Below are 24,059 nucleotides of genomic sequence, written 5' to 3' on the forward strand. Positions count from 1 at the left end.
TGTTGCATTAGTTGCACCAATACAACCTTTGAAGTGAGGCCAGAAGTTTGTTCCTAACTTTTGGATGCATCTGTGAATGTAGACCCTATAGGTCTGATGACGTCTCCTCCTAAAGAATATATACATAGTGCAACACATGTTTGAACTTCTTATAAATTGTTTCAGTTGAACGAACAAAACATTGTTCGACTTGGATAAATGTTTGAAGGCATCCAGACATTCACAAGAACATGCCTAAACATTCAAGTGAGCTCATCTCGCTAGTTGACTCCAAATGATACTTACTAAAGACTATACAAACTCAATAATATATAGAGACATTCTAAACATTTTATAGCAAGTTTTATGGCGGACTAATTTTTCCGTACCCATTCATAACCAGTTTGCACCGCAGTCAGGCCGAGCTGCCATCAAGAAGATCACTACAAAACCCTAGCAAAAAAAAAAAACTGACATTACATGTTCAAAGCCAGGCAAGGTTTGAGCCTTTTCCCGGGCTCGGCCTGCGCCCTTTTCTCTAAAAAAATACTGAAACACATGTTCAACGGAAACTTTCCAATGCATTTTGAGTAAAAGATAATGGGAAGTTAGCTTGCTAACTGCACCAGAATAATAATAGTGCAAAGTTTATGCGTCGCTACAAAAGCACGTGACTGATGCAACTTTTATCCGTGGCAAAAGCATAGATACACATAAGCCGATCTTGTGAAACGGACTACTAAGATTGTTTCGTTCATTTACACAATTTATAGTACAAGAGGCTCGAGAGTGAATCGTATATGTTGTCGTTAATCCTTCAAAAATACGGCAGGCAATCCAGTCCTAACTCGGCAGCCAGCAAGCAAAGGCCGTGCGTTGCTAAGGACGTAGTACGTACTCATAACACGGCCGGCTATAGCTATAGCTACCAGCTCTCTGCCGGCTCCAGGTAGTGCTGTAGCGACGTCACCTTCTTCTTGCTCCTGAGCTTGCGGAAGGCGGCCATCTCGATCTGCCGGATCCTCTCCCTGCTCACCCCCATCAGCTGCCCGATGTCGTGCAGGGTCCTCGCTTTGCCGTCATCCATCCCGAACCTGTACCTGATCACCTCCCTCTCCCGAGGGGTCAGGCTGTCCAGCGCCTTGTCCACGTCTTTCTTCATGAACAATCTGTGCAGCGTCTCCTCCGCCGTCTCCGTGCTCTTGTCCGCCGTGATCTCCTGTGGTGGTGGTGTACACCAGGTGAAATGCAGGGATTCAGGTTCAGTAGCCACAAGCACGATTGTTGATTGAAGTGTATGTTATTCAGATAGAGCAGAGCGAAGTTAGCATACCTGGTATGTCACGTCCGTGCACCCGACTTTGCCAGTGAGAGATACGCTGTACCTTGGGAGGCACATTGCTGCTTCCACCCGTCTGGCTGTCATGCCGGTGTCCAACGCGATTTCTTCATTTGTCGGTAGCCTATTCAGCTGCCGTCGGAGTCGTCGTCGGCATTCTTTCACTCGGGAACTTGCTTCCGCCATGTGCGCCTATAAATCAAACAGCACCATCGGATTATATAGGGGCTCATACCAGGACCTTGGAATCACATTGGCTAACAAAGAAAGATCCGGATGCAGCATTAGTCTGTTCTCATAATTATCCATTTTGTTCGTTTGATTCCTGGTTACTACTAGTCATTAATGAACACAGAGGATACGAAGTTTATACTGGTTATGAGATTTCGTGCTACTTGATCAACTAGGCTGCGCGTCATAACTGTGAATCACCTTACACCATAGTTCTATACTCTAAAATTTCTGAATCATGAAACAGATGGAAAACCACTTAACTATCGCGTGATGTTATACTGGGATATATCATCACCACCACTAGTAATTACCAGATGTGCTTACATAAACATCAAGAAATTAAGAGTGAAAGTGTTGCAAGTGGTGAACCTACAAAGAGAAAGAGGACGTACTGGCAAGCGAATTATTTGGGTTTGTTCTAGAACCGACTTGCGTATAGCTTGCTTGATCCACCAGTGAGAATACGTAGAGAACCTAAAACCCTTTGAGGCATCAAACTTTTCAGCGCCCCTTATAAGGCCCTGAATCCCTTCCTGTATAGGACACGGAATGAAGTGCGAGTCAAACATTTCATTTCCAAAGAGTTATAAGTTATAACCATGAAGGGCTTCGTCGAAAAGTACAAGAAGATACCTGGATAAGATCAGAAAACTCTGTCCCAGGGCCTTCAAACTCTTTGGCAATTGAGATTACTAGTCGCACATTTGATTTGACCATCATGTTTTTGCAGTAAATTCCATGGCTGAGACGTTTCCTCAAAGTGTTCTCATCAGTGCCAACTGCTGCTGCCCACTGACCGAAGGTTGGTTCACCACCGTTGTAGTGTGCAACCTCCTTTTGGGTAGCCTCCAACTTCAGGAGATCCTGCGTCAGTTCATGATAAACTTAGCCAGACACTAGCAACAGGACAGCATTATATGGTACCCCCTCCGATCCTTTTTAGTCTGCATATAAGTTTTGTCTCAAGTCAAAGTATATCTAGTCTGACCAAACTTATAGAAAAATATGTCAACATCCACAATGCCAAATTAATATTATTAGATTCATTATGAAATGTAGTTTCATAGTGTATATATTCGATATTGTATATGTTGATATTTTTTTAACATAAATTTGGTCAAAGTTTGCACGATTTGATTTGACATAAATCTAATACGCGGAGTAAAAATGACCAGAGGGAGTATGTTTGTACAGCATGATAAAAATCACACTTGTCCTTGGCACTGTGTTAGTCTTCGCTACCTGAATGCCTTCTGATAGCTCAACTTCTTGCTTCGCTGTCAGAAGCTTCCGTCCGGACATCTTGTAGAAGCAGCCCAGAGAATTCCGGCAACCCTTGACCCTCTTCCTCGAGGAGGCCGTCACGGGCCTCCGATCACTGAAAGATTTAGCCGCCTTCATCGCCGCCCTCACTCTCCGAGCTCTTCTCTCGGGCTGACGTGCCGACTTGACAGCCACGCCCCGGGCGCCCTGCTCGTCGTCGTCCGACTCGGATTCGTCGCTGAAGATGCTGACAAACCCCGCGTCGTCCAGCAAACGGGCTTGGGCATACCGAGACCCCGGCCGCACCTCGGTGCGAAGGACCTCTCTTGTTAAGTAGCTGTCCTCCACCAGGTCATGGCTGTCGCCGACGTCTGGACGGTGGTCGGTCTGCACCATCCGGGCAACTTCTCGGGCGACCTCCGCGGCTGCTCGCGCTAAAGCCACGGCCTCCGCGGCCGCGGCCGTCACCACGGCCTCTTGGTTGAGAAGCGCCTCCCCGAAGCCCCCCTGGTTCCAATATACAATGCAAGAAAGAGACGAGGACAAACATATTTCAGCATAGCCCACTCCAAACCAATCTTATACTGTATAATACAGTTCAGTTATCGCGGCCGCCGGAGCATGAGCGCCGAACACGTGAGCGGACATTACCGGGAGGCTGGTGCTATCCGAAGGGGGAGGAGGCCCGACGTCGACGGCTCCGCCGTACGCCAGGCGCCTCGCTCCTGCGGCTAAGGACTCCATGCGCTCCGCCTCGACGACGGCTGCGGAGGACAGCGCGCACTGGACCCTCCCTGGCCGGCAGCTTCCGCCTGCCGCGCAGCCGCCGGCGCCGGGCTCCCTCGGCACCGCCGCGCGGGTGGAAGGGGGCCACTTGAACTGCGGCGCGAGGCACGACGACATCCCTAGCTAAGCGGCGAATGCGCCTTGTGTTCCCTGGCTGGCTAGCTAGCTCTTGGTGCTGATGGAGGTGATACTGCCGGCTAGTGTGGTATGCTTCCGGTATGCATTGCGGGGCAGGGAGCGCGGTCAGGTGCGGCCGTACGGTCGGGGAGAAGCGGGAGGGTGGGCGCTCTTGGTCCGGAGGGTGAAGGGGATAAGAGAGGGTGGGGACAGGATCGTGCGGAAGAGGCGGCGGCCACCTCCGCTCGTACGCGTCCTGGGCCGGGAAACGAGCGACGAGCCTCCGCGGCTCTGCCCAGTCCGGTCAACACGGGATATTATTTCTGGTCCGGACTCCGGGTATACCTGGCCATGGAAAGCCCGGCCCGGCCCGACGCTGCCCCCGGGCCGGGCTCGGGTCTAGATTTTGAGCCCAAAGGCCAGGCCCGTCATTTTTACATTTTCTTGAAGGTCGGGCCGGGCCGGCCCGAAGCCCGACGGGCTTTTACATGTTTGGGCCGGGCTTGGGCCTAGAAAACAGGCCCGATGGCGGGCCAGGCCGGGCCCGGGCCTGAGTTTTTTGCGTTGGGCTTGGCTAGGCCCAACCCGGCCCGAGTGTCGGAGTAAATAACCACGGATAGCCTAGCCGGCTCCCTTTGATCATCAGAAAAAACAACGGGCCGATCGGACCTCGAAACGCCTAAGATGTGGGGCCGCCTTTCTCCGGCCGGCTATAGCCTAAGCCGGCGGGCGGAAGGCGGCCCGGCTATAAAACAACCTTTGGAGGGCGCCACGATCGGGTCGCCTCCAAGAAAACAGCCCATGAAGGACCGACTCCCAGAAGGCGGCCCGCGAAGGGCCGACTACGAAAAGCAGGCGGCCGAACGCCGCATTCTAAAGACCATCACCCATAACGGTGAGGGGACGGGGCGTGGCTACAGCAAACCCTGCCACCCCCGAATCCCGGAAGATACATGGCCGCAGTACGCCGTACGGGGCGGCCATGCCCCGTCCGGCGTGGCACTGTTGCCATGAGAATCATGACGCCATCCACGACGGGATGCCAGTACGGCCCGCGGGCGGCGGGCCCCTTCGGTCAGAGAGACATCCGAAGGGGGCCTGGCCTCCCCCAGCCGGCCCAAGACCGGGTCGGCCTCCAGTAGCCAGCTTGCTCCCCTCGGGGCGCGAGCACCATTAAGCGGATGAGACGCGGTATGGCTACAGCAGGAGCCCGCAAGGCGGCAGCACTGTAGCCATGCTTACCTCGACAGAACCCTCGTCATCAGAGGCGAGGCCACAGTAACCAGCCCCCGACGGGACCCACCAGTCGGCGGGCCCCAGAAGCCGGCGGAGAAGACGACGGTTGTAGACACTGACAGCCCGGGCCCGCGCCCGGCCGGATTACCATTGTACCCCGGGGGGTAGGCCTATATAAACCCCCCGGGACACCCATGCAAAGGGTTGAACACAGAGAGTTTTAGACACCGCCATCGGGAGAGGAGAGAGCTAGCCTTGCCCCTCTTCCTCCTGCCACCGAACAGCTCAAGGAGCGTCTTGTAGCTACTTGTTGATCTAGTGATCATGCGGAGACCCCGCAGAGCAGTAGTAGGGGTGTTATCTCCACGGAGAGCCCCGAAGCTGGGTAAGATTCGCCGGCGTGTATGTCTTCGCCTCATTCCGTTTCCAGGCACCGGCGATGTCTTACTGGCTCCCACAATGATAAGCCATCTGTTGCCATATGTCGCACCTACCACCCGACATTTGGCGCCCACCGTGGGCCCAGGTGCACCGTCGTCCGGGGACCTGCTCTGGACGGGAACTCTTTTCTTCCCCAGCGAGCATAGCCAGCCTGGCACGCCCGACGGCGCTTGCCCCGACGCGCTGCAAAGTGTCGACGATGTCTGCGCAGCAAGCTGCCTCGCTGACCTCCTTGGCGAGGTTTGCATCTCCGACGAGCCCGCATCCGACGTGGGCACCGGCTGCCTCGAGAGCCGCCTCGTCAGCCTCCTCGACCAACTCCACGTCTCCGGCGAGCCTACCGCGGACTTGGAGTCGGTCGGTTCCACCGCCCCGATGCTTGTCGACCCCGACATGGCATCGCTTGACGCCTGCCCCTCCGACGTGATCGTCTTCGACGATCCCCTCCCGCGAGCTGACAGTGGCGGCAGCACCGTCACTGAGGTGCTAGTCATCAGTCACGGAGCCGCCTCCGGCGAAAACACCCACGACGCCCTGTAAGCGGTGCTGCAGGACTTGTCTGTCCCCATTCCAGCCGATGCCGACGCCGAGGCGCTGGAGGCTCGCCGCCTTGCCCTCGTCGCGGAGGGCCAGAAGATAAACACCATGAGACGCCTCACGGAAGCCCACCAGCGCGAAGTCGACCGCGCCGCCTTCGGCACGCCTCCAGAAGGGCCAAGCCGAGTCGGCGCCGTCAAGAAACGAGGCGCGGCCATCGCCAGCATGCTGGGTGCGGACCGCCTAGTCTACGCCACGCCCCTCGAGAATCTACGCGCTGCCCAGTTGATCGTTGACGAGCTCAATGGACTAGGGGCCGACGAGCTCCCCTACATGACTAGACGCATCCAACAACTGATCGACGCGGCTGCAGCGCGCCACGAAGCCGGCGCCCGAGCTGAAAGCCCCCTTCGCCGAGAACACGGCGCGACGTCGCGTACGCCGACTGCGGGCGGTGCCCGTACGAGACAAGAGAAGGAGCCGGTTGCTAGCCGCAGCCGGACATGAATCACCATCGAGCGCGACGCGGAAGGCCGTCCCCGAGGCGTGGAGAGACGAGGCGATTTGCCCCCTCATCCACCTCGCGGGGAGAGATACCCCACCCCGCCGCCTATCGAGCATCCGACTCTCAGTGGCCGACTCGGTCGCCGCGAAGGAGTCGGCGAGAACGATGTCCGCCATCGGATCGACCGCCTTGCACGATCCCTGGCCCTAGAAGAAGAAGATGATGTTGGCCCGCCTTGTTTAGGCCCCCGCATCCGCGACGAGCCCTTTCCCAAAGGGTTCTCGCTCCCAAGAGACACGCCCAAGTATAACGGCTCTGTGAAGCCGGAGGACTGGTTGATCGACTACTCCACCGCGGTTCGCATAGCAAACGGCAACCAGCGCGTTGCCGTGAAGTATGTCCCCTTGATGCTCCAAGGCACGACACGCACCTGGCTCAACAGTCTCAAGCCCTACAGCATCAACAGCTGGCTCGACTTCACGGAAGCCTTCATCCGCAACTTCACCAGCACCTACAAGTAGGCACCCAAGCCCCGACAGCTCTCCTTGTGTGTACAAGGACCCGATGAGTCGACTCGTGACTACCTCACGCGTTGGGCCGAGCTCCGAAACTCCTGCGAAGGGGTGCACGAGGTTCAGGCGATCGAGTACTTCACGGCCGGGTGCCGAGAGGGCACCCTCCTCAAGCACCGCCTCCTCTGCGATGAGCCGACTACCCTTGATGAGCTGTTGATCATTGCGGACAAATACGCCACGGCCGACTCCTCCATGAAGACCGAGCTCCGAGTCGACGCCTCTGGGAAAGTGCTTGCACCGGCTCCCAAGACGCCGGCTGGAGAGTCCACCCGGCGCCCATACCAGAACGACAACAAGCGCAAGGCCCCGATGCCGCCTTCCACTAGTCGGCAGGTGGCAACGGTCGAAGAAGAGCAACCTGAGGGATGGCCGGCTCCCAAGAAACCGAAGGGCGGCAGGGCGGCTTGGTAGCCGGCTTTCTCCTACGAACAAACCCTTGACGCCCCCTGCAAGTTCCACAGCGGCGCGAAGCCGTCCAACCATACGACCCGAAAGTGCCATTGGCTCACCCGAATCACCAAGGGCGAAGGGCTTTTGCCGCCTCTGCCTGCGGGCCAGCCGCCTCCTGCCCCCCAGCAGCCGGCCGCTCGGCCTGCAGTCGGAGCCGTCCACGACGAGTTCCCTGACGAGCATGCCTCCTACGTCGTCTTCACAAGCCAACTGGATGATCGGCGGAGCCGGCGCCGACAACACCAAGAAGTCAACGCGGTCGCCTCCAGTAACCCAGAGTTTATGCATTGGTCGGAGAAACCCATCAACTGGAGCCGGGACGACCACCGAGAAGTAATGCCCTCCCTCGGTTCCTACGCCCTTGTTCTGGATGCTACCCTGGCGACGGAGAGGCGCGCCGCTCATTTCTCTCGCGTACTGATAGACGGCGGGAGCAGTATCAACATTCTGTATTGAGATACCATGGAGAAGCTCAACATCAAGCCGAAGCAACTCATGCCTAGCCCGATCGTGTTCCATAGGCATCGTACCCGGTCTGTCCTGCTCACCAATCGGCAAGATCAAGATGGATGTCCTCTTTGGAGACAAGGATCATTTCCGCCGAGAGGCAATATGGTTCGAGGTAGTGGATCTGGAGAGCCCGTACCACGCACTGCTTGGCCGACCAGCGTTGGCCAAGTTTATGGCTGTGCCCCACTATGCCTACCTCAAGATGAAGATGCCGAGTTCCAAGGGCATTATCACCATAGCCGGAGACTACAAGAAGTCCTCTGAGTGTGCAGCGGCTAGCAGTCGCCTGGCTGAGTCCCTCGTGATCGCTGAAGACAAGAAAATGCTAGATCGAGTTGTGGCCCTGGCTGGCAAGCAGCCGGCTTTGTCTCCTGACCCCAAAGAATGTGAAGCTCAAGGTTCTTTCCAGCCGGCCAAAGAGACAAAGAAGATACCCTTGGACCCGGAGCACCCAAAAAGGCACGCTGTCATAGGCACAGGCCTTGACAGCAAATAGGAAGGCGAGCTCGTCGATTTCCTCCGTGAGAATCGGGACGTCTTTGCATGGTCTCCCAAAGACATGCCGGGTGTCCCGACGGATTTCACCGAGCACAAACTACACGTCCGATCTGACGCAAAGCCGGTCAGGCAGCCCTTGCGCCGCCTGTCAGAAGAGAAGAGAAGAGTAGTCGGAGAAGAGATAGCCCGGCTTCTGGCAGCCGACTTCATTGTGGAAGTGTTCTTTCCGGAATGGCTTGCCAACCCGGTCCTCGTGCTGAAGAAGAACAAGTAGTGGCGCATGTGTATCGATTACACCAGCCTCAACAAAGCCTGCCCCAAAGATCCATTCGCCCTGCCAAGGATTGACCAAGTGATAGACTCCACAGCCGGATGCGAGCTGTTGAGTTTTTTGGATGCTTATTTCGGCTACCACCAGATAAAGTTGAACCCGGCTGATCGCTTGAAGACCGCCTTCATCACCCCATTCGGAGCTTTTTGCTACCTGACTATGACATTCGGCCTGAGAAATGCCGGTGCCACTTTTCAGCGTTGCATGCAGAAATGCCTCCTCAAGCAACTCGGCAGAAATGCCCACGTCTACGTAGATGATGTTGTGGTGAAGACGGAAAAACGCGGCAACCTACTGGAAGACCTCAAGGAAACCTTTGAGAACTTGCGCCGGTTTCAGATCAAGCTCAACCCGAAGAAATGTGTGTTCGGGGTACCAGCCGGCCAACTTCTGGGTTTTCTGGTCTCCGAACGCGGCATTGAGTGCAACCCAGTGAAGATCAAGGCCATAGAGAGAATGAAGGTCCCTACCAAGCTGCGAGACGTCCAAAAGTTCACTGGATGCCTGGCATCTTTGAACCGTTTCATGAGCCAGCTCGGAGAGAAAGCTCTCCCCCTCTACCGACTTATGAAGAAGTCAGCTCACTTTGAATGGAATGACCAGGCGGATCAAGCTCTCCACGAGTTGAAGAAGATGTTGTCCACGCCGCCTGTTTTGGCGGCCCCAACTGAGAAGGAGCCCATGCTCCTCTACATCGCCGCCACCAGCCGGGTGGTCAGCACAGTCATCGTGGTCCAGCGCCCAGAAGAAGGCCGAGCTCAGCTAGTCCAGAGGCCGGTATATTATTTGAGCGAAGTATTGTCCACCTCCAAGCAAAACTACCCGCACTATCAGAAAATGTGCTATGGTGTGTACTTCACCTCCAAGAAACTCAAGCCCTATTTTCAAGAGCATCCCATCACGGTCGTATGCACTGCCCTGCTCGCCGAGATCATAGGCAGCCGGGATGCATTCGGCTGAGTGGCGAAATGGGCCATTGCGCTGGCTCCATACACGATCTACTACCAGCCCCGCATCGCCATCAAGTCCCAAGCATTGGCCGACTTCCTCATCGACTGGGCCGAGACCCAGTACCTGCCGCCGGCTCCGGACTCCACTCATTGGCGGATGCATTTTGACGAATCCAAGATGCGCACCGGCTTGGGAGCCGGCATTGTCCTCACCTCTCCCAAAGGCGACAAACTCAGATATACATTGCAAATCCACTTTGCCGCCTCCAACAATGTGGCCGAGTATGAGGCGCTCATACACGGGCTCCGGCTAGCCAAGGAACTCGGCATCCGCCGGATCCTGTGTTATGGCGACTCAGACTTAGTGGTGCAGCAATCATCCAGTGACTGGGATGCCAAGGACGCAAACATGGCGAGCTACCGTTTCCTTGTCCAGCAGCTCAGCAGATATTTTGAGGGGTGCGAGTTCCTTCACGTGCCACGAGCCGATAATGAGCAAGCAGATGCCCTGGCACGGATAGGTTCCACCCGACAAGCTATACCAACCGACGTCGCCCTCCAACGCCTCCTCAAGCCATCTGTCAAGCCGTCTTCGGAATCCAGTTCCATCTTCGTGTCGCTTGACCCCGACGCAGTTGGATCCGACTTCGAGGACCAGGCAGGCGGCCCGGGGACTTCGGCAGCCGGCTCGGGGACTTCCATAGTCGAACCTGGCCTGGGGACTGCCGTAGCCGAACCCGGCCCGGGGACTGCAGTGGCACAGCAGGCGGAGGCCGACCCCAACTCCTCACAACCCAGCCCGCCCACCCTGGTTGCAGTAGTTGTATTGGCAGTAGAAGAAATCACAGCTCCATCATGGGCTCAGCCCATCCTCCGGTTTCTGGTGAATGGAGAACTACCGACTGATATGAGATCTCGGCCAAACAAGTCCAACGCCGAGCCGGAGCCTACACAATAATGAATCGAGAGCTAGTTAGGTGCAGCGCTATCAGAGTCTTCCAGCGCTGCGTCGAACAAGAGAGGGGCATAGCAATCCTCGAAGACATCCACCAAGGTGAATGCGGCCACCATGCCGCCTCCAGAGCGCTCTTCGCCAAGGCCTTCCGCCATGGATTTTTCTGGCCGACTGCATTGGAGGATGCCAAGGAACTAGTCAAACACTGCAAAGGGTGCCAAGTCTTCGGCTCCAAGCAACACCTACCAGCTTCTGCACTCAAGACCATCCCCATCACTTGGCCCTTTGCCGTCTGGGGACTGGACATGGTCGGACCATTCAAGACGGCGCGCGGCGGCATGACACATCTGCTTGTCGCCGTAGACAAATTCACCAAGTGGATCGGAGCAAAGCCGATCAAGAAGCTAAATTGCCCGACTGCCGTGACATTCATTACCGACATTACAACCCGGTACGGCGTCCCACACAGCATCATCATCGACAACGGCACAAATTTCGCCAAGGGAGCATTGGCACGTTTCTGCGCGACACACGACATCCGACTAGACTTAGCGTCTGTTGCCCACCCGCAGTCAAACGGCCAAGTCGAGCGAGCAAACGGCCTCGTTCTCTCCGGCATCAAGCCTCGACTGGTCGTGTCGCTGGAGCGTTCGGCCGGCTGCTGGCTCGATGAGCTGTCGGCCGTCCTTTGGAGCCTGCGCACTACTCCGAACAAATCGACCGGCTTCACTCCCTTCTTCCTTGTATATGGTGCTGAGGCTGTCATCCCAACTGACATTGAGTTCGACTCACCTCGCGTCACCATGTACACGGAAGCGGAGGCCAAGGAAGCTAGAGAAGACGGCGTTGACTTGCTGGAAGAAAGCCGGCTGTTAGCCCTCAGTCGGTCCGCCATCTACCAGCAAGGACTACGCCGGTACCACAGTCGGAGAATGAAGCCAAGAACCTTCCAAGAGGGAGACCTTGTGCTCCGACTAGTCCAGCGAACAGCCGGCCAGCACAAGCTCTCGGTCCCCTGGGAAGGCCCCTTCGTCATCAGCCGGGCTTTGGGAAACGACTCCTATTACCTAATCGACGCACAGAAGCTGAAGGCACGCAAGAGAGACGACTCCGGCAAGGAGTCGGAGCGCCCGTGGAACGCCAATCTTCTTCGAAGATTTTACAGTTGAAATGCAGTATGTATCACGCTATCCTTTGTATTAAGTATGAGACAACGGGCCCCCGAGGAGTTCTCGGGGACTGCCCTACTTTATCTATGTATGATGGGTATCACTCCCATGATTACCCTACTGCACTTACTTTCTCCGTCCGGCACCGGGTTCGACTAGGTCGGCTCGGGGACTTGCCGCCTTGAGTTATGTCCAAGTTCTACCTGCAGTCAGACAAGTAATGTGCCGGCACCCAAGCCCTCTCTTGCGAGAGTCGCAGCTCGAAGAATCAGCTGCTCGACTAGCAAGAGCTAAAGGCAGAAAGGATGCCCACATGAAAAATGGCTAAGGACTAACGAACTTACATAACACAAGCCGGCTTCCCCCATCGCCAACCGACTGTCGAAGCAGTCGGCTGGCCGGCTTCCTTTCCTACTCTGCCGAAATCTAAGAAAGCTTGAACCTTTGCCTTCCTAGACGGCCGAACTCCTTACCCGGCCACAGACTGCAGAGCAGCTATCCGGATAGGAAGGCGGCAACCAAGGGAAGGCGGCAAAGGAAGAAAGTTGAAAGATAAAAAGCAAGTCGGAAGGAAAGCCAAACACATGCATAATAATATTTACATCAAAGAGCCTTCTGAAGGCCGGCATTCAACAAAGTTTGAATACACCCCCAGTGGGTGGAATTGCGCAAAATAACAAGTTTGTCCAAAGAGCAACTAGCAGGGAAGTAAATGATAAATCAAGCCAAGGGAGCGCCTGGAGCTTCAGGGAGAACGATAGAGACGGTGGTGTGATGTCTACTACACAACCTTCTTCTTGTAGACGTTGTTGGGCCTGCAAATGCACAGGTTTGTAGGACAGTAGCAAATTTTCCTCAAGTGGATGACCTAAGGTTTATCAATCCGTAGGAGGCGTAGGATGAAGATGGTCTCTCTCAAACAACCCTGCAACCAAATAACAAAAAGTCTCTTATGTCCCCAACACACCCAATACAATGGTAAATTTTATAGGTGCACTAGTTCGGCGAAGAGATGAAGATACAAGTGCAAAATAGATAGTAGATATAGGTTTTTGTAATCTGAAATAATAAAAACAGCAAGGTAACAAGTGGTAAAAGTGAGCGTAAATGGTATTGCAATGATAGGAAACAAGGCCTAGGGTTCATACTTTCACTAGTGCAAGTTCTCTCAACAATAATAACATAGATAGATCATATAACAAGCCCTCAACATGCAACAAAGAGTCACTCCAAAGCCACTAATAGCGGAGAACAAACGTAGAGATTATGGTCGGGTACGAAACCACCACAAAGCTATTCTTTCGGATCGATCTATAAAAGAGTTCGTACTAGAATAACACCTTAAGATACAAATCAACCAAAACCCTAATGTCACCTAGATACTCCATTGTCACCTCAAGTATCCGTGGGCATGATTATACGATATGCATCACACAATCTCAGATTCATCCAACCAACATAAAAGTACTTCAAAGAGTGCCCCAAAGTTTCTACCAGAGAATTAAGAACGTGTGCCAACCCCTATGCATAGGTTTCCAATGTCACGAAAACCGCAAGTTGATCACCAAGACATACATCAAGTGTTCATAAAAGACTCAATCCGATAAGATAACTTCAAAGGGGAAACGCAATTCATCACAAGAGAGTAGAGGGGGAGAAACATCATAAGATCCAACTACAATAGCAAAGCTCGGGATACATCAAGATCGTGCCATAGATTGGAACACGAGAGAGAACACGAGAGAGAGAGAGAGAGATCAAACACATAGCTACTGGTACATACCCTCAGCCCCGAGGGTGAACTACTCCCTCCTCATCATGGATAGCGCCGGGATGATGAAGATGGCCTCCGGTGATGGGATCCCCCTCCGGCAGGGTGCCGGAACAGGGTCCCGATTGGTTTTTGGTGGCTATAGAGGCTTGCGGCGGCGGAACTCCCGATCTATCTTCTGTTCTGGAAGTTTTAGGGTACGTACGTATATATGGGTGCAGGGGGTACGTCGATGGACCTTCGGGTGGCTCACGAGGTAGGGGGCGCGCCCAGGGGGAGAGGGCGCGCCCTCCACCCTCGTGGGCAGCCCGATACTCCCCTGGCGTGCACTCCAAGCCCATCAGGTTGGTTTCCTTCCAAAATTAACTTCTCCAGTTGATTTCATTCCGTTTTGACTCCGTCTGATATTCCTTTTCCTCAAAACACTGAAATAGGCATAAAACAACAAATCTAGGCTGGGCCTCCGGTTAATAGGTTAGTCCCAAAAATAATATAAAAGTGGATAATAAAGCCCAATATTGCCTAAAACAGTATATAAAAGTAGCATGGAGCAATCAAAAATTATAGATACGTTGGAGACGTATCAAGCATCCCCAAGCTTAATTCCTGCTCGTCCTTGAGTAGGTAAATGATAAAAAAGAATTTTTGATGCGGAGTGATACTTTGGCATAATTTCAATGTAAATCTTCTTAATTGTGATATGAATATTCAGATCCGAAAGATTCAAGACAAAAGTTCATATTGACACAAAAATAATAATACTTCAAGCATACTAATCAAAGCAATCATGTCTTCTCAAAATAACATGGCAAAAGAAAGTTCATCCCTACAAAATCATATAGTTAGGCTATGCTTCATTTTCGTCACACAAAGATGTTCCCAACTTCTATACCCCCGATGACAAGCCAAGCAATTGTTTCATACTTAAATAATCTCAAACTTTTTCAACCTTCACGCAATACATGAGCATGAGCCATGGATATAGCACTATGGGTGGAATAGAATATGATGATGGGGATTATGTGGAGAGGACAAAAAAGGAGAAAGTCTCACGTTGACGAGGCTAATCAACGGGCTATGGAGATGCCCATCAATTGATGTCAACATGAGGAGTAGGGATTGCCATGCAACGGATGCACTAGAGCTATGAATGCTCAACAAAAGAAAACTAGTGGGTGTGCATCCAACTTGCTTGCTCACGAAGACCTAGGGCATTTTGAGGAAGCCCATCGTAGGAATATACAGGCCAAGTTCTATAATGAAAAATCCCCACTAGTATATGAAAGTGATAACACATGAGACTCACTACATGAGGAACATGGTGCTACTTTGAAGCACAATATATGAGACTCACTACATGAAGAACAAGGTGCTACTTTGAAGCACAAGTGTGGAAAAAGAGATAGTAGCATTGCCCCTTTTTTTTATTGGGCCTTTCTTTTTTTTTATTTTGGCCTTTCTTTTTTTGGGGCCTTCCCTTTTTTTGGCCTTTTTTTGGGCAATGCTCTAACAATGATGATCACCACACTTCTATTGATTACAACACAAGGATTACAACTCGAAACTTAGAACAAGATATGACTCTATATGAATGCCTCCGGCGGTGTACCGGGATGGTGCAATGAATCAAGAGTGACATGTATGAAAGATAATGCATGGTGGCTTTGCCACAAATATGGTGTCAACTACATGATCATGCAATGGCAATATGACAAAAGTAATGTATGTCATGATGATGATGGTGGAAGTTGCATGGCAATATATCTCGGAATGGCTATGGAAATGCCATAATAGGTAGGTATGGTGGCTATTTTGAGGAAGATATAAGGAGGTTTATGTGTGATAGAGCGTATCATATCACGGGGTTTGGATGCACCGGCGAAGTTTGCACCAACTCTCAAGGTGAGAAAGGGCAATGCACGGTACCGAAGAGGCTAGCAAAGGCGGAAAGTTGAGAGTGCGTATAATCCATGGACTCAATATTAGTCAAAAGAACTCATAAACTTATTGCAAAAATTTAGAAGTCATCAAAAACCAAGTACTACGCGCATGCTCCTAGGGGGATAGATTGGTAGGAAAAGACCATCGCTCGTCCCCGACCGCCACTCATAAGGATGCACAAGCCAGGTACACTTCATGTTTCAAATTTGTTACACAACTTTAACCATACGTGCATGCTACGGGACTTACAAACTTCAACACAAGCATTTCTCAAATTCACAATCACCCAACTAGCACGACTATGATATTATCACCTCCATATCTCAAAACAATTATCAAGCATCAAACTTATATTAGTATTCAATTCACTCAAAAGAAAGTTTCACATATCTTGAATACCAAGTATATTAACATTAAGCAAACTACCATGCTATTAAAGACTCTCAAAATAATCTAAGTGAAGCATGAGAGATCAATAGTTTCTTTAAAACAAATCCACCATCGTGCTCTAAAACATCTAAGTGAAGCACTAGAGCAAAAATTATCAAGCTCAAAAGATATAAGTGAAGCACATAGAGTATTCTAGCAAATTCCAATTCATGTATGGCTCTCTCTCGATAAAGGATTAAGATCTTGATACTTCATTCAAACAGAAAGCAAAGCTAAAGAAAACTACAATACAAGGATAGCACAACTCATGTGAAGAAGCAAAAACTTAGGCTCAACCGATACTAACCGATAGTTGCTGAAGAAGAAAGGTGGGATGCCTACCGGGGCATCCCCAAGCTTAGATGCTTGAGACTTCTTGAAATATTATCTTGGGGTGACTTGGGCATCCCCAAGCTTGAACTTTTGTGTCTCCTTAATTCATCTCATATCATGGTTTCTCTTTTTATCAAAAGCTTCATTCACAACAAACTCAACAAGAACTCGTGAGATAGGTTAGTATAAACCAATGCAAAACCTTATCATTCTCTACTGTAACAAATCACTAAAATTATTATTCAACATTGAATACTAAATGCCTATGTATATTTAATACTCCTATCCTCAAATAGAATCATTAAACAAGCAAACACATGCAAGCAATGCAACCATAACAGCAATCTGCCAAAACAGTACAGTCTGTAAAGAACGCAAGAGTATCAATACTTCCCTGACTCCAAAAATTATGAACTAAAATTCCCACTGTAATAAATTTATCATAGCTCAATATGCAAAAAGATTCAACGTTATACCATGCTCTGACTTTTATAGGGAATTTTTGCAACAGCTGTAAACTTTCTGTTTTCAAACAGCAACATGCAAACTAGCAAAATAAGCATGACAAAGGCTATCCTTGACTTTTTTATTGAAACTAAAGATGCAAAATATTATTCTAACTCACAGAAAGCAAAAACTAACAAAATTAAAATGACGCTCCGAGCAAAACACATATCATGTGGTGAATAAAAATATAGCTCCAAGTAAAGTTACCGATGAACGAAGACGAAAGAGGGGATGCCTTCCGGGGGCATCCCCCAGCTTAGGCTCTTGGACATCCTTGAATATTGCCTTGGGGTGCCTTGGGCATCCCCAAGCTTAGGCTCTTTCCACTCCTTATTCCATAGTCCATCGAATCTTTACCCAAAACTTGAAAACTTCAACCACACAAAACTCAAAACAAAACTCGTAAGCTCCGTTAGTATAAGAAAATAAAACCACCACTTAGGTACTGAAATGGACTCATTCTAAATTCATATTGATGTAATATCTACTGTACTCCAACTTATCTATGGTTCATACCCTCCGATGCTACTCATAGATTCATTAAAATAAGCAAACAACACATAGAAAACAGAATCTGTCAAAAACAGAACAGTCTGTAGTAATCTGTATCAAACGTATACTTCTGGAACCCCAAAAATTATGAAATAAATTGCTGGACCTGAGAAATTTGTCTATTAATCATCTGCAAAAATAATCAACCTAAAGCACTCTCCAGTAAAAAATGGCAGCTAATCTCGTGAGTGCAAAAGTTTCTGTTTTTCACAGCAAGATCACATAAACTTCACCCAAATCTTCCCAAAGGTTCTACTTGGCACTTTATTGAAACAAAAGCTATAAAACATGATTACTACAGTAGCATAATCATGTGGACACACAAAAACAGTAAAGATAAATATTGGGTTGTCTCCCAACAAGCGCTTTTCTTTAATGCATTTTTAGCTAGGCATGATGATGGCAATGATGCTCACATAAAAGATAAGAATTGAAACATAACGGGAGCATCATGAAGCATATGACTAGCACATTTAAGCCTAACCCACTTCCTATGCATAGGGATTTTGTGAGCAAACAACTTATGGGAACAATAATCAACTAGCATAGGATGGCACAACAAGCATAGCTTCAAGAATTTAAGCACATAGAGAGGAAACTTGATATTATTGCAATCCCTACAAGCATATGTTCCTCCCTCATAATAATTTTTAGTAGCATCATGAATGAATTCAACAATATAACCAGCACCTAAAGCATTCTTTTCATGATCTACAAGCATAGAAAACTTCTTCTTTATAGCATACGTATCATCATAAATAGGAGGCATGCTTTCATCATAGTAAATTTGCTCACCAAAGCTTGGGGGACAAAAAATATTATCTCCATCAAACATAGCTTCCCCAAGATTGTGGCTTTGCATATCATTAGCATCATGGATATTCAAGGAATTCATACTAACAACATTGCAATCATGCTCGTCATATAAAAACATTCTATAGATTTCTTCTTCTAGCACTTGAGCACAATTATCCTTTCCATCATACTCACGAAAGATATTAAAAAGGTGAAGCGTATGAGACAAACTCAACTCCATTTTTTTGTAGTTTTCTTTTATAAAATAAACTAGTGCTAAAACAAGAAACAAAAAGATTCGATTGGAAGATCTAAAGATATACCTTCACTTACCTAGCCTCCCCGGCAACGGCGCCAGAAAAGAGCTTGATGTCTACTACACAACCTTCTTCTTGTAGACGTTGTTGGGCCTGCAAATGCACAGGTTTGTAGGACAGTAGCAAATTTCCCTCAAGTGGAAGACCTAAGGTTTATCAATCCGTAGGAGGCATAGGATGAAGATGGTCTCTCTCAAACAACCCTGCAACCAAATAACAAAAAGTCTCTTGTGTCCCCAACACACCCAATACAATGGTAAACTGTATAGGTGCACTAGTTCGGCGAAGAGATGAAGATACAAGTGCAAAATAGATAGTAGATATAGGTTTTTGTAATCCGAAATAATAAAAACAGCAAGGTAACAAGTGGTAAAAGTGAGCGTAAATGGTATTGCAATGATAGGAAACAAGGCCTAGGGTTCATACTTTCACTAGTGCAAGTTCTCTCAACAATAATAACATAGATAGATCATATAACAAGCCCTCAACATGCAACAAAGAGTCACTCCAAAGCCACTAATAGCGGAGAACAAACGTAGAGATTATGGTCAGGTACGAAACCACCACAAAGCTATTCTTTCAAATCGATCTATAAAAGAGTTCGTACTAGAATAACACCTTAAGATACAAATCAACCAAAACCCTAATGTCACCTAGATACTCCATTGTCACCTCAAGTATCCGTGGGCATGATTATACGATATGCATCACACAATCTCAGATTCATCCAACCAACATAAAAGTACTTCAAAGAGTGCCTCAAAGTTTCTACCAGAGAATTAAAAACGTGTGCCAACCCCTATGCATAGGTTCCAAATGTCACGAAAACCGCAAGTTGATCACCAAGACATACATCAAGTGTTCATAAAAGACTCAATCCGATAAGATAACTTCAAAGGGGAAACTCAATTCATCACAAGAGAGTAGAGGGGGAGAAACATCATAAGATCCAACTACAATAGCAAAGCTCGGTATACATCAAGATCGTGCCATAGATTGGAACACGAGAGAGAACACGAGAGAGAGAGAGATCAAACACATAGCTACTGGTACATACCCTCAGCCCCGAGGGTGAACTACTCCCTCCTCGTCATGGATAGCGCCGGGATGATGAAGATGGCCTCCGGTGATGGGATCCCCCTCGGGCAGGGTGCCGGAACAGGGTCCCGATTGGTTTTTGGTGGCTACAGAGGCTTTGCGGCGGCGGAACTCCCGATCTATCTTCTCTATCTTCTGTTCTGGAAGTTTTAGGGTACGTAGGTATATATGGATGCAGGGGGTACGTCAGTGGACCTCCGAGTGGCTCACGAGGTAGGGGCGCTCCCAGGGGGGAGGGCGTGCCCTCCACCCTCGTTGGCAGCCCGGGACTCCCCTGGCATGCACTCCAAGTCCATCAGGTTGGTTTCCTTCCAAAATTAACTTCTCCAGTTGATTTCGTTCCGTTTTGACTCCGTCTGATATTCCTTTTCCATGAAACACTGAAATAGGCATAAAACAGCAAATCTAGGCTGGGCCTCCGGTTAATAGGTTAGTCCCAAAAATAATATAAAAGCGGATAATAAAGCCCAATATTGCCTAAAACAGTAGATAAAAGTAGCATGGAGCAATAAAAAATTATAGAAACATTGGAGACGTATCATGGTGTCGGCTGGAGGAGTGGCCGACTGGCGAGTCTCGGCCTGGTCGTCGCCGGCGGCAGGAGGAGCGTTCGCGCATGCCTTGTTGCTGGAGGCACGGTCAAGTTGAGGCTGGCCGGCCGCTCCAACATCCGGCTCAGCATCCTCGCTGTCTTCCTCCTCCTCCTCCTCCTCGCCCTCGTCGCTGGAGTCAATCTCCTCCGCCTAGTCCTCACCATCGGCTGGGTTTAGCCCGAACCAGTCCTCCGGCAGCGCGACGCCATCCTCGTTCACCTCGGGAGCAAAGACACCGGTGTCGGTGAAGTCGGCGATCGCCGAGGCGCGCTGGATGATAGCCGACCGCACCGCCTCCAGCTCCTCGTCGGCTCCTGCCGCCAGGTGCGCAGCTGATCCAAGTTCAGCCCTGGGTACCAAGCCCGGATGAACTCTAGCGCTCGTCGAGCGCCGGATCGAGCTGCTGAAGCCTTCCAGGCCTCAAGGCGGCCGACGGCTACCTCCAGCCAGTCGGCAGCGTGGCTGGGGGTGCGAGGGATTACCTCACCAGGCCAAAGGGCGGCCAGCACATGCGCCCCGGCACACTGGAGCCGGCGGAGCATGCGGTAGGCCGGCTGGAGGCGGGCCTCGATCGCCAGAAGCTGCTCTTCAAGCGACCAGTTAGCACCCAGCACGATCTCAACCCTAGCCTGCCGCCGAGCCTCTCGATGGGCTTCGATGGCTTGGTTGGCAGCGACAGAGTGGCCAGGAAAGTACTCTGCACAAAGAAGAAGAAACAGAGCAAGTCAGGAGATAAACCGACTTGCGGAAACAAGCAAAGAGTGAAGGAGAAGGCGGCCTACCGTCGACCAAGTCCTCGACACGGTCGTAGCCTTCGCTCAGAGCTTGCCTCGCCTCGGCCCAGCCCGTCGCCTCGGTCTCGAATTCAGCTTTGAGGGCGGCCTCGCTGTCCTGGGCCGCCTTCAGGGCTGCTTGGTGGCTTTCCTCCTGGTCGGCCAGCCTCTTGGCCAGGCGGTCACGCTCCTGGGCCAAGGCATTGAACTCGCCCTCCTTGGTGCGAAGGGCGGTCTGGGCGATACCCAGCTGCTGCCTCAAGACGATGTTGGCTCCTACCAATATGGAAACAAGAAAAAAGATAAGAAAGAAATCGGCAAGAAAGATCCGACCCGACTGCTCAGCAGTCGGCCCAAATCTCAGGGACTACACCCAGTGGGTGCGCTGACGCGCCCCCACATGAGATGAAAAGACAAAAACACTCACGCCGGCTCTCTGTCAGATCGGGGGCCCTCTTGTCTGCCTCCCGGACCTGGGAGTTGAAGGTAGCGGCGTGGAGGTTGTGGTAATCCTGCAAACAGGACGAAGAAGCAAGCAAGTTAGCAAAACGAGTCTTCAAAGAAGTTCCAAGCCGCCTGCTCAGCAGCCGGCTCGGAACTCGGGGACTACACCCAGTGGGTGTGCTGACGCGCCCCCACGGATAGAAATCAAGAGCAAAGAACTCACCCGAACGACCGCCCGCGTCGCGAGAAATTCTCGGGTACATTGTTGCAGCGTGGTGGCTTGGGCCTGAAGCCGGCTGCGGACGTCTTGCACCACCAAGTTCAGCGCGGCTGTCCCGCCACTCTGCGTCCACCCTGGCGAGCTAGCGGTGGCCGACTCCAGTTCATGCGACAGCGAGCTGGAGGTGGCCGCCCTCTGCTAATCCGGCTCCGAAGCTGCCCTCACCGCACGCCGGCGAGCCGGCGCCCGGACCACAAGATCCGCCTGCGCAGTCGGCTGCTCAGGCGACACCTCAGGCTGGCCACCTTGACCAGTCCCGGCCGACGGAGGTGGCACCACTCCTCCCTCCAGGACGATCACGTCGCCCTCCTTCCTCTCCGCTATCTGCGGGTTGCGGCGAACCTCTTCCAGCGGGGGCTGCGGGACGTCCGGGGGCGCTGAACGGAGGGGGATGACAAGCTACAGAGGCTGCCCTTGCGGGGCCTCCGCCATCTTCTCCGCGGCCTCGGCCTCCGCCCGGGCCTTGGCAGCTGCATCGGCCTGCGCCTCGGCCGACTCCACCGTCGTCTCTAGGGCTGGCTCGGCGGCAGCCACCCTTCTCTCCTCCGCCTCCCGCTCCTCTCGCGCCTCCCACGCATTCTGCTCCGTCGCCGCCTGAAGCTCGGCGCGGGGATCCACGCGGCGGGAGCCCGCAGACCCTCTCGCTCCGCCGACTATGGAGGCGGTGGTAGTTCGCTCAAGGGTGAGCGGAGCCCTGGTTGACAAACGGAAGACAAAACTTAGAAGAACTTCAAATGAAGAAAAGAAAGGAAGTTGTGTAAAGATCAGAACTTACGCTAAGACTGCCTGCGGCTGCTTCACCACTTTGCGGAAGTGGTCCGCCTTTGCGGCCGCCTCGTCCCGCTTGGTTGCCGCTATGGGCATCCTAGGCCTCTTCGGTCGGCCGCCGACGGGAGTCGGCGCCGCTCGGCGCTTCAGTACGCCGCCTCGTGCAGCCGGCCCGCCAGATGGACCGGCGCCTTGGCAGTCGGACGTCGGCTGGCGACGTGGGGCGTGGTCGGCCCTGTCATCTTCAGGCCAATTGTCGAAGCTGGCGGTGAAGCCGAAGCCGCCCGTCTCGCCGCGGCCCCCGCGTCGTCTTTGTCTAGGGCGGCTGCCCCCAAGTCGGCATCGTCAGGGTCGTCCACCTCGCGGTCGGGGGCGAACTCGCGTTCCGGCCCCGCGGTCCCGGCCGGAGGATGAAGAAGGGGATTCTGGTTCAAGACATACCGACGGATCAAGAGTCGGCCCGAAAAAGAATTCGACAATAAATAAAGGAAGAAACTTACCATGGGTGGCGGATTGGCGCGAGAGAATGGCACCATGCCATACTGCCAGTCCGGCTTGAGCTTGCAGTTGGCGATATAGTTCACCATGTAGGACACCTCATCGTGAGGCATCTCCCTGGTGCTGAGCCGGCTTGGGTCGAAGCGGCCGCTCATCTGATAGATCAGATGAGGGCGGCCTTGAAGCGAAAGGACCCGGCGCTCGGCGAAGGCGGCGATCAAGTCGGGCCTAGTCAGGTGGTCCGACTAGATGAGCACCCGAAGGCGGGCGACGGCTCCGGCTCCAGCCGGCGTTAGCGATCTGGCCCGGTAGGACCATGTGGCCGGCCTCCCAGCCGGCGGGCCGGCTACGTAAGCCGACAAGTTGACGTAATCACCGTTCGGGGCAATGTTCTTTACATAAAAGTAAGACCATTGCCAGAGCTTCACCGACTGGATCAGCGCGATGGCAGGAAAGGGTTTGTCAGCGACGGACCGCCTTATGGCGATGAAGGCGCCGCACTGAGCCGGCACGCCGGCGACGGCCGTGCCGAGCTTGGATTAGAAGAACTCCCCCCAGAGCTCGATGGTGGGGAGGACGCCAAGGAAGCCCTCACATAGAGATACGAAGGCCGACAGCAGCACCACCGTGTTGGGGGTGAGGTGGTGCGGCTGGAGCTGGTAGAACTCAAGGAACACGCGGAAGAAGTCGCTGGCGGGGAGGCCGACACCGTACATGCAGTGCGAGTAGAAGATCACTCGCTCGCCTTCCTCCGGCGCCGGCGAGATCTCCCTCGCTAGCGCAAGGCAGACTTGCACGAGGTCCTCGCCCGGCAGCCGCCGCATCTTGCGGAGAAAATCTATGTGGTCGTCGCGGATGATGGAGCCATCCCAAGAGCTCGACGTTGGAGCCATGGCGGTGAGCGCGACGACGAGAAGCGCCTGGCGCGGAGGCAGCAGGCCTGTGGCACGCTGGGAGGAAGAGGATGCCAAGGCAGGGGCACGGCGAGGAACTGCTGCGGTGAGGCGGAAGAAGAAGGAGGCAGGGCGAGGGCGAGCGTGCGAACTACTGCTGCTCCCCCTTCCCGCTCCTACTTATAGCCTCGC

The 24,059-nt window shown here is 52.2% G+C and overlaps 1 protein-coding gene across 1 annotated transcript; it reads right to left on the bottom strand.

Annotated features, from left to right (window-relative positions):
* Window positions 1-654: 654 nt before the first annotated feature.
* On the bottom strand, window positions 655-3,959 carry LOC123092616 (RNA polymerase sigma factor sigB). The gene is made up of 6 exons (XM_044514418.1): window positions 3,467-3,959; window positions 2,795-3,322; window positions 2,186-2,416; window positions 1,945-2,085; window positions 1,313-1,510; window positions 655-1,198 (listed from the first exon to the last, which is right to left on the bottom strand). The coding sequence occupies exons 1-6, from the start codon at window positions 3,716-3,718 to the stop codon at window positions 905-907; spliced, it is 1,644 nt and encodes a 547-aa protein (XP_044370353.1). The 5' UTR covers window positions 3,719-3,959; the 3' UTR covers window positions 655-904.
* Window positions 3,960-24,059: the final 20,100 nt, after the last annotated feature.

This window comes from Triticum aestivum, chromosome 4B (assembly GCF_018294505.1).
Source record: "Triticum aestivum cultivar Chinese Spring chromosome 4B, IWGSC CS RefSeq v2.1, whole genome shotgun sequence".
NCBI lineage: Eukaryota > Viridiplantae > Streptophyta > Magnoliopsida > Poales > Poaceae > Triticum > Triticum aestivum.